Source organism: Oncorhynchus masou, chromosome 28 (assembly GCF_036934945.1).
Source record: "Oncorhynchus masou masou isolate Uvic2021 chromosome 28, UVic_Omas_1.1, whole genome shotgun sequence".
Classification (NCBI taxonomy): domain Eukaryota; kingdom Metazoa; phylum Chordata; class Actinopteri; order Salmoniformes; family Salmonidae; genus Oncorhynchus; species Oncorhynchus masou.
The window spans coordinates 23,686,660-23,698,800 of NC_088239.1; the positions used below are offsets into that span (position 1 = coordinate 23,686,660).

Sequence of the window (12,141 nt, forward strand, 5' to 3'; positions counted from 1 at the left end):
GTATTATACGCCTTGAGACAAGTAGGTATGCATTGAAATCAAGCCTGCATATACACGGAGTGGACAAACCATTAGGAACACCTTCCTAATAGTGAGTTGCACCCCCTTTTGCCCTCTGAACAGCCTCAATTAGTCAAGCATGGACTCTCTGTTTCAGAGGGGTTGGGTTAAATGTGGAAGACACATTTCGGTTGAATGCATTCTGTTTTGCAACTGACAAGCTATCTATCCCCTTAGCCTTTCCTTTCCACAAGGTGTTGAAAGTGTTCCACAGGGATGCTGGCCCATGTTGACTCCAATGCCTCCCACAGTTGTGTCAAGTTGGCTGCATGTCCTCTGTGTGGTCGACCATCCTTGATACACACGGGAAACTGTTGAGCGTGAAAAACCCAGTATTGTTGCAGTTCTTAAACACATTCAAACCAGGTGCGCCTGGCACCTACTACCATTCAACATGGATACGGGATCATAGCCTTCACCTGGATTCTTCTTGCGCTCAGTCTATGTCACGGAAAGAGCACGTTGTTTGGTCCACTCAGTGTCAACTAGTGTGGACTGTGGTTCGCGTCCCAAATAGCGCCCTATTCCCTTTATTCTGCACACTACTTTTGACCAGGGCCCATGGGGAATAGTGTGCCTTTTGGGATGCAGACAGGGAGCAGATTGAAACTGTTCCAGGCTGCCATTCACTGCGTAAGTGACCGGTATTACTCCCGGCCGTTCTTCTCTCTGTGGCAGGGTGACAGGGGGTTGACGGGTTGACTAATCTATCCTCCATTCTGGGGGGTTTCTCATCTGGCTCTGTCCACTCTGGTAGTGGAGATAGGAGGTGGAATGAGAGGGAGGAGAAGGGGAGAGCAAGGGCGAGGGCGAGGGGAAAGAGAGAATGTGGGTAAGAGGTGGAGGAAAGGGGGAGAGAAGGATAGGGAGGAAGCTAGGTGTGCCGTGAGGAGAGTAGAGAAACCAGGAGATTTGTTTCTCTCTGAGATCAGTCCAACCCCGACAGCCCTGCCATGTCCTTCACTCCCTACTCACACACACACACACACACACACACACACACACACACACACACACACACACACACACACACACACACACACACACACACACACACACACACACACACACACACACACACACGCACACGCACACACACACCCTCCTGCCCCAGCCCTTCGCTCTGCAGTGACTCGATTCCCAGTTGGGAGTTTGGAAGACATGCCGCGTTCAAAACAACTGGGAACTCGGAAATCTCCGACTTCTGACTTCCGTGAACTCTGAAAAATCTCTGACTAGGAAAAATCGTTTTGAATAGTCATCCAACTCGAATACCAACTCGGGCCTCTGTCTCGAGCTCCAACCTGAAGATCACCGACGTCATGATTTGACCTCGTATTTTCCCAGTTCCCAGTTGTCTTGAACGTGGCAACAGTGTAGGAAGACCACAGAATTCCACTGGTGAAGCTGAGCATGTTTGTTGTTGGGGTTCTGTAGAGGGAGGGAATGCTGAGGATGAATCTGATATCTTTCTCTCTCTGTCGCCCTCTTTCTCTCTGTCCATCTTTTTCTCTCTACTCTCCTTCTCTCTGTCTCTCTCGCTCTCTCCCTCAGGATTACAGAATTATACAGAAGTGTCATATTTAGCTTGTTTAGGCCATAAAGAATTAGATTAGGATGGTGTTTATTTCTACTCTTGCTGTTTGTTTCCTCCCTAGTCCGAAATGATCAACATCAAAATGATCTCTGTTTTTACCAGCTCTACTCAGAAAGCCACCAGACACTCACAGATTTGATGGGTGTCGTGTGTTTGTCAAAAACAAATAAGAGCACAGTTGGACAAGACAAACAGATGAACTAAACCCTCCCAGGAGATTTAACAAACAGAAAAGACCCCAAAAATAAATAAGAATCAGGTCAGCAGTAAGACTGTGGCCCAAAGGGCATGCGATTCCCTATTTAGTGCACTACTTTTGAGCCCTATGCTAGTATAGTACTTTTGAGCCTACTGTAGTATAATATATATATTTTAAAACGATACTAATATTCAAATATCAATATAATATCATCTCAAAATAATATTGCGATATGTAACGATCCCCCCATCACTACTATTTATGGAAAAGGGTGTAATTGTGTTGCCTGTGTTTGATGCCATAGTCACGTCTATATAGGGGAACATTTGGAGAAACTTGATCTTTTGAGAAGGTGTTTGTTATGGTGTTAAAACACTCTCTGGGACCCTGTAATCGGAGGCATTCTGCTCCTTCTCTGCCGTGGAGACATCCGTTGGACCGTTGGCTACTTCCTCTATTAAGCTACATTTGCTGGACTGGTGCCTTCGCTACCGCTCGTCTTCCAACATGTCCCTGTCATTTCTATGGAATGATGGTCGTTTTGTGTGTCCCCAGTGAGTTTGTGTCCTGGGTCGGCTGATGAGCAGTGTTTTTAGTCTTCTTAATTAGTGTTTTGGTGTTGTATGTTTTAAGTCTCCACAGTGACCATTGTTTGACGGGTTTGAATTGTTTTTGTGTGTCCCCGGTGAGTTTATGATAGACAATGTGTTATTTCCTGTCCCCCCAGTGAGATAATGAGCTGGCTGGTGGACATTAGTGTTGTGTCATTAACGGCGTTGTGTTATTTCCTGTCCCCCCAGTGAGATAATGAGCTGGCTGGTGGACATTAGTGTTGTGTCATTAACGGCGTTGTGTTATTTCCTGTCCCCCCAGTGAGATAATGAGCTGGCTGGTGGACATTAGTGTTGTGTCATTAACGGCGTTGTGTTATTTCCTGTCCCCCCAGTGAGATAATGAGCTGGCTGGTGGACATTAGTGTTGTGTCATTAACGGCGTTGTGTTATTTCCTGTCCCCCCAGTGAGATAATGAGCTGGCTGGTGGACATTAGTGTTGTGTCATTAACGGCGTTGTGTTATTTCCTGTCCCCTCAGTGAGTTTGTGAGCTGGCTGGTGGACATCGGGGAGACTGATAACCCAGAGGAGGGGGTTCATCTGGGACAGGCTCTACTGGAGAATGGCATCATACACCATGGTAAGTGATCCACTATACTGTATGTTCATCGTCATGTAGTCCAGGGTTCTCCAACTGGCGGCCCGCCGGTCGAATTTGGCCTTCAGTGATTTTATTTGACCCCCACAAGTTTCTTCCACCTACATCTAAACCTGAAACATCTTCCTCTTCCTCCTCTTCCCTCACCTCGATGTTCCTCATACGCCTAACAATCACACTTACGTCTTTCACACCTTGTTATCCCTAGTCCTTCCTAAATGTTCTGATTCTCATCATCCCCAGAAACAGGAACATACAGTGTGTTTATCTATACAGTATATCTACAGTGTATTTATCTATACAGTATACCTACAGTGTATTTATCTATACAGTATACCGTATACCTACAGTGTATTTATCTATACAGTATACCGTATACCTACAGTGTATTTATCTATACAGTATACCGTATACCTACAGTGTGTTTATCTATACAGTATACCGTATACCTACAGTGTATTTATCTATACAGTATACCGTATACCCACAGTGTATTTATCTATACAGTATACCTACAGTGTATTTATCTATACAGTATACCGTATACCTACAGTGTATTTATCTATACAGTATACCGTATACCTACAGTGTATTTATCTATACAGTATACCTACAGTGTATTTATCTATACAGTATATCGTATACCTACAGTGTATTTATCTATACAGTATACCGTATATCTACAGTGTATTTATCTATACAGTATACCTACAGTGTATTTATCTATACAGTATACCTACAGTGTATTTATCTATACAGTATACCGTATACCTACAGTGTGTTTATCTATACAGTATACCATATACCTACAGTGTATTTATCTATACAGTATACCTGCAGTGTATTTATCTATACAGTATACCTACAGTGTATTTATCTATACAGTATACCGTATACCTACAGTGTATTTATCTATACAGTTACCTACAGTGTATTTATCTATACAGTATACCGTATACCCACAGTGTATTTATCTATACAGTATACCGTATGCCTACAGTGTATTTATCTATACAGTATACCGTATACCTACAGTGTGTTTATCTATACAGTATACCGTATACCTACAGTGTATTTATCTATACAGTATACCATATACCTACAGTGTGTTTATCTATACAGTATACCGTATACCTACAGTGTATTTATCTATACAGTATACCGTATACCTACAGTGTGTTTATCTATACAGTATACCGTATACCTACAGTGTATTTATCTATACAGTATACCATATACCTACAGTGTGTTTATCTATACAGTATACCGTATACCTACAGTGTGTTTATCTATACAGTATACCGTATACCTACAGTGTATTTATCTATACAGTATACCGTATACCCACAGTGTATTTATCTATACAGTATACCTACAGTGTATTTATCTATACAGTATACCGTATACCTACAGTGTATTTATCTATACAGTATACCGTATACCTACAGTGTATTTATCTATACAGTATACCTACAGTGTATTTATCTATACAGTATATCGTATACCTACAGTGTATTTATCTATACAGTATACCGTATATCTACAGTGTATTTATCTATACAGTATACCTACAGTGTATTTATCTATACAGTATACCTACAGTGTATTTATCTATACAGTATACCGTATACCTACAGTGTGTTTATCTATACAGTATACCATATACCTACAGTGTATTTATCTATACAGTATACCTGCAGTGTATTTATCTATACAGTATACCTACAGTGTATTTATCTATACAGTATACCGTATACCTACAGTGTATTTATCTATACAGTTACCTACAGTGTATTTATCTATACAGTATACCGTATACCCACAGTGTATTTATCTATACAGTATACCGTATGCCTACAGTGTATTTATCTATACAGTATACCGTATACCTACAGTGTGTTTATCTATACAGTATACCGTATACATACAGTGTATTTATCTATACAGTATACCATATACCTACAGTGTGTTTATCTATACAGTATACCGTATACCTACAGTGTATTTATCTTTACAGTATACCGTATACCTACAGTGTATTTATCTATACCGTATACCTACAGTGTATTTATCTATACAGTATACCTACAGTGTATTTATCTATACAGTATACCGTATACCTACAGTGTATTTATCTATACAGTATACCATATACCTACAGTGTATTTATCTATACAGTTACCTACAGTGTATTTATCTATACAGTATACCGTATACCTACAGTGTATTTATCTATACCGTATACCTACAGTGTATTTATTTATACAGTATACCTACAGTGTATTTATCTATACAGTATACCGTATACCTACAGTGTATTTATCTATACAGTATACCGTATACCTACAGTGTATTTATCTATACAGTATATCGTATACCTACAGTTTGTTTATCTTTACAGTATACCGTATACCTACAGTGTATTTATCTATACAGTATACCGTATACCTACAGTGTATTTATCTATACAGTATACCGTATACCTACAGTGTATTTATCTATACAGTAAACCGTATACCTACAGTGTGTTTATCTATACAGTATACCGTATACCTACAGTGTATTTATCTATACAGTATACCTACAGTGTATTTATCTATACAGTATACCTACAGTGTATTTATCTATACAGTATACCGTATACCTACAGTGTATTTATCTATACAGTATACCGTATACCTACAGTGTGTTTATCTATACAGTATACCATATACCTACAGTGTATTTATCTATACAGTATACCTACAGTGTATTTATCTATACAGTATACCGTATACCTACAGTGTATTTATCTATACAGTATAACGTATACCTACAGTGTATTTATCTATACAGTATACCGTATACCTACAGTGTGTTTATCTATACAGTATACCGTATACCTACAGTGTATTTATCTATACAGTATACCGTATACCTACAGTGTGTTTATCTATACAGTATACCGTATACCTACAGTGTGTTTATCTATACAGTATACCATATACCTACAGTGTGTTTATCTATACAGTATACCATATACCTACATTGTATTTATCTATACAGTATACCTACAGTGTATTTATCTATACAGTATACCTACAGTGTATTTATCTATACAGTATACCATATACCTACAGTGTATTTATCTATACAGTATACCTACAGTGTATTTATCTATACAGTATACCTACAGTGTATTTATCTATATTTGCATGGGAAACATATGTTTGCCAAAGCAAGTGAAATACACAATAAACAATAAAAAAATGACTTTTCAAATGTCATTATGTCATGTTGTAACGATGTATAAATAGTAAAGTGAAAATAAATAAACATAAATATGGGTTGTATTTACAATGGTGTTCTTCACTGGTTGCCCTTGTGGCAACAGGTCACAAATATTGCTGCTGTGATGGCACACTGTGGTATTTCACCCAATAGATGCCTTTGTTATGGAAGGTTTGGAAATCTCTCTCTCTCTCTCTCTCTCTCTCTCTCTCTGGCTCTCCCTCTCTCTCTCTATCTCTATCTCTCTCTGTCTCTCTCAATCTCTCCCTCTCTCTCTCTCCGTCTCTCTCCATCTCTCTCTGTCTCTCTCTGTCTCTCTCTCTCTCTCTCTCTCTCTCTCTCCATCTGTATGTCTCTCGCATGTCTCATTCAATTTAAGGGCTTTATTGGCATGAGAAACATATGTTAACATTGCCGAAGCAAGTGAAGTAGATAATAAACAAAAGTTAAATAAACAGTAAACATTACTATCCCAAAAGTTACAAAATAATGAAGACATTTCAAATGTCATATTATGTGCAAATAGTTAAAGTACAATTGGGAAGATAGTTCAACATAGACATGGGTTGTATTTACAATGGGTTTGTTCTTCACTTGTTGACCTTTTCTTGTGGCAACAGGTCCCAAATCTTGCTGCTGTGATCGCACACTGTGGTATTTTACCCAATAGATATGGGAGTTTATCGAATAGATTTTGATAATTAGCAGGTATCGGCCTAATTCGGCTCTGCATGCATTATTTGGTGTTTTACGTTGTAAACTGCACCCTTGTCTCACTCATTGCCCTTGTGCAAAAAAAAACAATGTTATTTTTCAGTTTAATACCACATGTGCTGTTTGAGTAAATCGATTTTATGATGTCATGTACTTTACCCCCAATGCCACTTTGGAGGGTTTTGTAATATAATCCATCATGCCAGAAGGAATCAAAAGCATCCTTAAATCAACAAAACATTCAAATAGTTTCCCTCTGCTTTTCTGTTGAACATGCTGGTTTATTAGTGTGTGTAATGTGGTCTGTTCTGTGTTTGGGTCAGAGGAAACGGCAGAGCGGTTCCCCATGTTACTGGTGACACATATTCCTCTCTAGTTATTAGGGTCCAATTTGTCACTTTTTATAAATATATATATATATATATATATATATTGGGGGTTATGAGCTTCCGGTTCCAAATATCAGGGAAGCAGCCCCTCTCCAAAACCAGGTTGAATAGTTTTAAAAAGGCATCGTGGGGTACTGTGTTTTAAGCATTTCACAGCCCACCGCTCTCTGTCTCTCCATCTGTGTGTCTCTCTCTGTCTCTCTCTGTGTGTGTGTCTCTCTCTGTCTCTCCATCTGTGTGTCTCTCTCTGTCTCTCTGTGTGTGTGTGTCTCTCTCTGTCTCTCCATCTGTGTGTCTAGGCTGTCTGTCTGTCTGTCTGTCTGTCTGTCTGTCTGTGTGTCTAGGCTGCCTGTCTGTCTCTCCATCTGTCAGTCTCTCTCTGTCTCTCTGTGTGTGTGTGTGTCTCTCTCTGTCTCTCCATCTGTGTGTCTAGGCTGTCTGTCTGTCTGTCTGTCTGTCTGTCTGTCTGTCTGTCTGTCTGTGTGTCTAGGCTGCCTGTCTGTCTCTCCATCTGTCAGTCTCTCTCTGTCTCTCTGTGTGTGTGTCTCTCCGTCTGTCTGTCTGCCTGTGTGTCGGTCTGTGTGTCTAGGCTGTCTCTCTCCATCTGTGTGTGTGTGTGTGTGTGTGTGTGTGTGTGTGTGTGTGTGTGTGTGTGTGTGTGTGTGTGTGTGTGTGTGTGTGTGTGTGTGTGTGTGTGATAAATAGCTTTGGGTTCAACAAGTGAAGCCTTTCAGACCAGTAATTTCACCCGTATGTTTTTTATTTACATAGACCAGTGTAGAGCAGATGTCTTATTTAAAACTCTCTCTCTCCTACCAGACTGTTTAGATAACAGCTTACATATAACCATCTCTTCTCACCATGCCGTTTATTTAATATAGTTTAAAATGGCTGCTCTGCGGCTGCGGATTAGGACTGTGTGATGCATTTAGTGTGTCGAGCTGTGGCCGGGGTCCTGCTTACATCATTTACACTGCACCCTACACACACGCACGCACGCACGCACACACACACACACACACACACACACACAGACAGACACACACACAGACAGACGGTACCTTTCCCCACGGCTCTGTACGTGTTTTATTTGTTCCTGAAAAGAATTGGGCCTGTGGCCAAGCGGTGTCCTAAATCACTCCCACTGCTTTATTGCTTCCTAACGCCGAGTGAGTCCAGGGGTTTAGACTTTAGTTAGTTCTACTCCCTGGTGGTGAGGCTAGCCCCCTTAACTCCCAGCCCCTGATAGCTCTCTGTCTAACACACACACACACACACACACACACACACACACACACACACACACACACACACACACACGCGCGCGCGAATGAATAAGTATCCAGGATTGGTTATCATAATAACTGTAATGGAACATGCTACAGTACCAGTACAAGATGCTGATCCAACTGATTTCTTTTCGGAGGGTCTTGGAAAAGTATAGTGAAAGGGAGATGCTTTTTAACACAGCAGCTGTTATCTGTAACCCCTCTGCTTTACAATTTGAATGTTCTCTCACACACTAGTACAACTGAACTGGTTCAGGCATGGTTTGAATGTGATAAAAACCTATTATATTTACCAAAGCACCCCCCCCCCCCCCCACAAAAAAAAAAAAAAAAATAACTTGACTATGATTTGTATGCATAAGTAGTTGAACGTTTTTAAAAGTTGAACTACAACGCTCCAACCAACCGTGATATCATATGCTTCGTATGTATTTCACCTTGTGAATTGTGTCTTCAGTCACAGACAAACACCAGTTCAAGCCAGAGCCGGTGCTGTACCGTTTCCGCTACGACGACGGGACCTACCACCCCAGGAGTGACATGCAGGACGTCATCTCCAAGGTAACCAGTTCTCCTCTTCTGGGGGGTCCGGATGAACAGACACTCATCTGCTCCGTTGTATCGGGAGACCTGTAGCAACATTCAGCTGTTATCATACTTCTAATGAAATATCTCTCTTCCTGTGTCTCCCTCCCTACAGGGTGTCAGACTCTTCTGCAGGCTCCATAGTCTCTTCACTCCGGTCATCAGGTACAGTACGGTAGGGATGTGTCTCAAGTGACAGCCTTTCCCCTATATAATGTAATACTTTCGGCCCATAGGCCCATAGGGTTAAGGTCTGAAGTCATGCACAATGTAGGGGATAGGGTGCCATTTGGGAGACGCAGACTAGGCCACGCCAGGTGGCCACTGCGTCTTCCAGTCCATTACACATGTCTCTCCACGTCTCTGGCAGGTGGGCCGGCCCAGTGTTACCGTAGCGCCCAGTTCTCAGAACTTTAAATAGCACCAACACCACAGAGAAGGAGAAATGAGAGGGATTACATGATGAACTAAAGTATGATGTCATTGTTTGGAAAGACAAGGTTTGAGAGAGAGGAGAGCCAAGGTTTGAGAGCAGGGGAGAGCCAAGGTTTGAGAGAGAGGAGAGCAGGGGAGAGCCAAGGTTTGAGAGAGAGAGGAGAGCAGGGGAGAGCCAAGGTTTGAGAGAGAGGAGAGCAGGGGAGATGGAAGGAATTTATGTGGAGGGTTATGGAGTGGGGCAGTATTAGGGATAGTCCTAGAACTAGATCTACTACTGACTCTATACAATACTGATGGAGCCATCCACCCCTGTAGCTACAGTAGGAGAGGAGAGGAGAGGGGTAGAGGAGGAGGGGGTAGAGGAGGAGAGGGGGTAGAGGAGGAGAGGGGTAGAGGGAGAGGGGTAGTGGAGGAGAGGAGAGGGGGTAGTGGAGGAGAAGAGAGAGGGGGTAGAGGAGGAGAGGGGGTAGAGGAGAGGGAGGAGAGGGGGTAGTGGAGGAGAGGAGAGGAGGTAGTGGAGGAGAAGAGAGAGGGGGTAGAGGAGGAGAAGAGAGGGGATAGAGAAAGGAGAAGAGAGGGGGTAGAGGAGGAGAAGAGAGGAGAGGGGTAGAGGAGAAAGGAGAGGAGAGGGGATGGAGGAGAAAGGAGAGGAGAGGGTAGAGGAGAAAGGAGAGTAGAGGGGGTAGAGGAGAAAGGAGAAGAGAGGGTAGAGGAGGAGAAGAGAGGGGTAGAGGAGAGAGGAGAGGGGTAGAGGAGAGAGGAGAGAGGGGGTAGAGGAGAGAGGAGAGGGGTAGAGGAGAGAGGAGAAGGGTAGAGGAGAGAGGAGTGAAGAGGGGGTAGAGGAGAAGAGCGAGGGGGCAGAGGAGAGAGGAGAGGGGTAGAGGAGAGAGGAGACGAGAGGGGTAGAGGAGAGAGGAGAAGGGTAGAGGAGAGAGGAGAGGAGAGGGGTAGAGGATAGAGGAGACGAGAGGGGTAGAGGAGAGAGGAGAGAGGAGAGAGGAGAGGGGTAGAGGAGAGGGAGAGAGGAGAGAGGTGTAGAGGGGTAGAGGAGAGAGGAGAGGGGTAGAGGAGAGAGGAGAGGGGTAGAGGAGAGAGGAGAGGGGTAGAGGAGAGAGGAGAAGAGGGTAGAGGGAGAGAGGAGAGGAGAGACGGGTAGAGGAGAAGAGCGGGGGCAGAGGAGAGAGGAGAGGGGTAGAGGGGAGAGGAGAGAGGAGAGGGGGTAGAGAGGAGAAGGGTAGAGGAGAGAGGAGAGGAGAGGGTAGAGGATAGAGGAGGAGAGAGGGTAGAGGAGAGAGGAGAGAGGAGAGAGGAGAGAGGGTAGAGGAGAGAGGAGAGAGGAGAGAGGAGAGGAGTAGAGGAGAGAGGGTAGAGGAGAGAGGAGAGAGGGTAGAGGAGAGAGGTTAGAAGAGAGAGGGTAGAGGAGAGAGGAGAGAGGGTAGAGGAGAGAGGGGAGAGGGGTAGAGGAGGAGAGGAGGACGAGAGGGGTAGAGGAGAGAGGAGAAGGGTAGAGGAGAGAGGAGAGAGAGAGTAGAGGATAGAGGAGAGGGGTAGAGAGGGGTAGAGGAGAGAGGAGAGGGGTAGAGGAGAGAGGAGACGAGAGGGGTAGAGGAGAGAGAGGGGTAGAGGAGAGGAGGAGAAGGGTAGAGGAGAGAGGAGTGGAGAGAGGGGGTAGAGGAGAGGAGAGCGAGGGGGCAGAGGAGAGAGGAGAGGGGTAGAGGAGAGGAGAGAGGGTAGAGGAGAGAGGGTAGAGGAGAGAGGAGAGACGAGAGGGTAGAGGAGAGAGGAGAGAGGGTAGAGGAGAGAGGAGAGGGGGAGGGGTAGAGGATAGAGGAGAGAGGGGTAGAGGAGAGAGGAGGAGAGAGGAGAGAGAGAGGGGTAGAGGAGAGAGGAGAGGGAGAGAGGAGAGGTGTAGAGGAGAGGGTAGAGGAGAGGAAAGAAGGGTAGAGGAGAGTGGGGAGAAGAGAGGAGGAGGGTAGAGGGAGAGGAGACAAGAGGGGTAGAGGAGAGAGGAGAGGGGTAGAGGAGAGAGGAGACGAGAGGGGTAGAGGAGAGAGGAGAAGGGTAGAGGAGAGAGGAGAGGAGAGGAGTAGAGGATAGAGGAGACGAGAGGGGTAGAGGAGAGAGGAGAGGGGTAGAGGAGAGAGGAGAGAGAGGAGGAAGTAGAGGAGAGAGGAGAGGGGTAGAGGAGAGAGGAGAAGGGTAGAGGAGAGAGGGAGTGGAGAGGGGTAGAGGAGAAGAGCGAGGGGGCAGAGGAGAGAGGAGAGGGGGTAGAGGAGAGGAGAGGGGTAGAGGAGAGGGAGAGGGGGTAGAGGAGAGAGAGGAGACGAGAGGGGTAGAGGAGAGGAGTAGAGGGGAGAGGGGTAGAGGAGAGAGGAGAGGAGAGGGGTAG

General features: G+C 44.2%; 1 protein-coding gene across 1 annotated transcript in view; it reads left to right on the plus strand.

The window, feature by feature from the left end:
• prex2 (phosphatidylinositol-3,4,5-trisphosphate-dependent Rac exchange factor 2) overlaps positions 1-12,141 on the plus strand; it is a 221,707-nt gene that overhangs the window by 68,166 nt on the left and 141,400 nt on the right. The window contains 3 exon segments of the mRNA XM_064941020.1: positions 2,949-3,049; positions 9,187-9,290; positions 9,430-9,479. Of these exon segments, the coding sequence (XP_064797092.1) occupies positions 2,949-3,049; positions 9,187-9,290; positions 9,430-9,479 (255 nt within the window).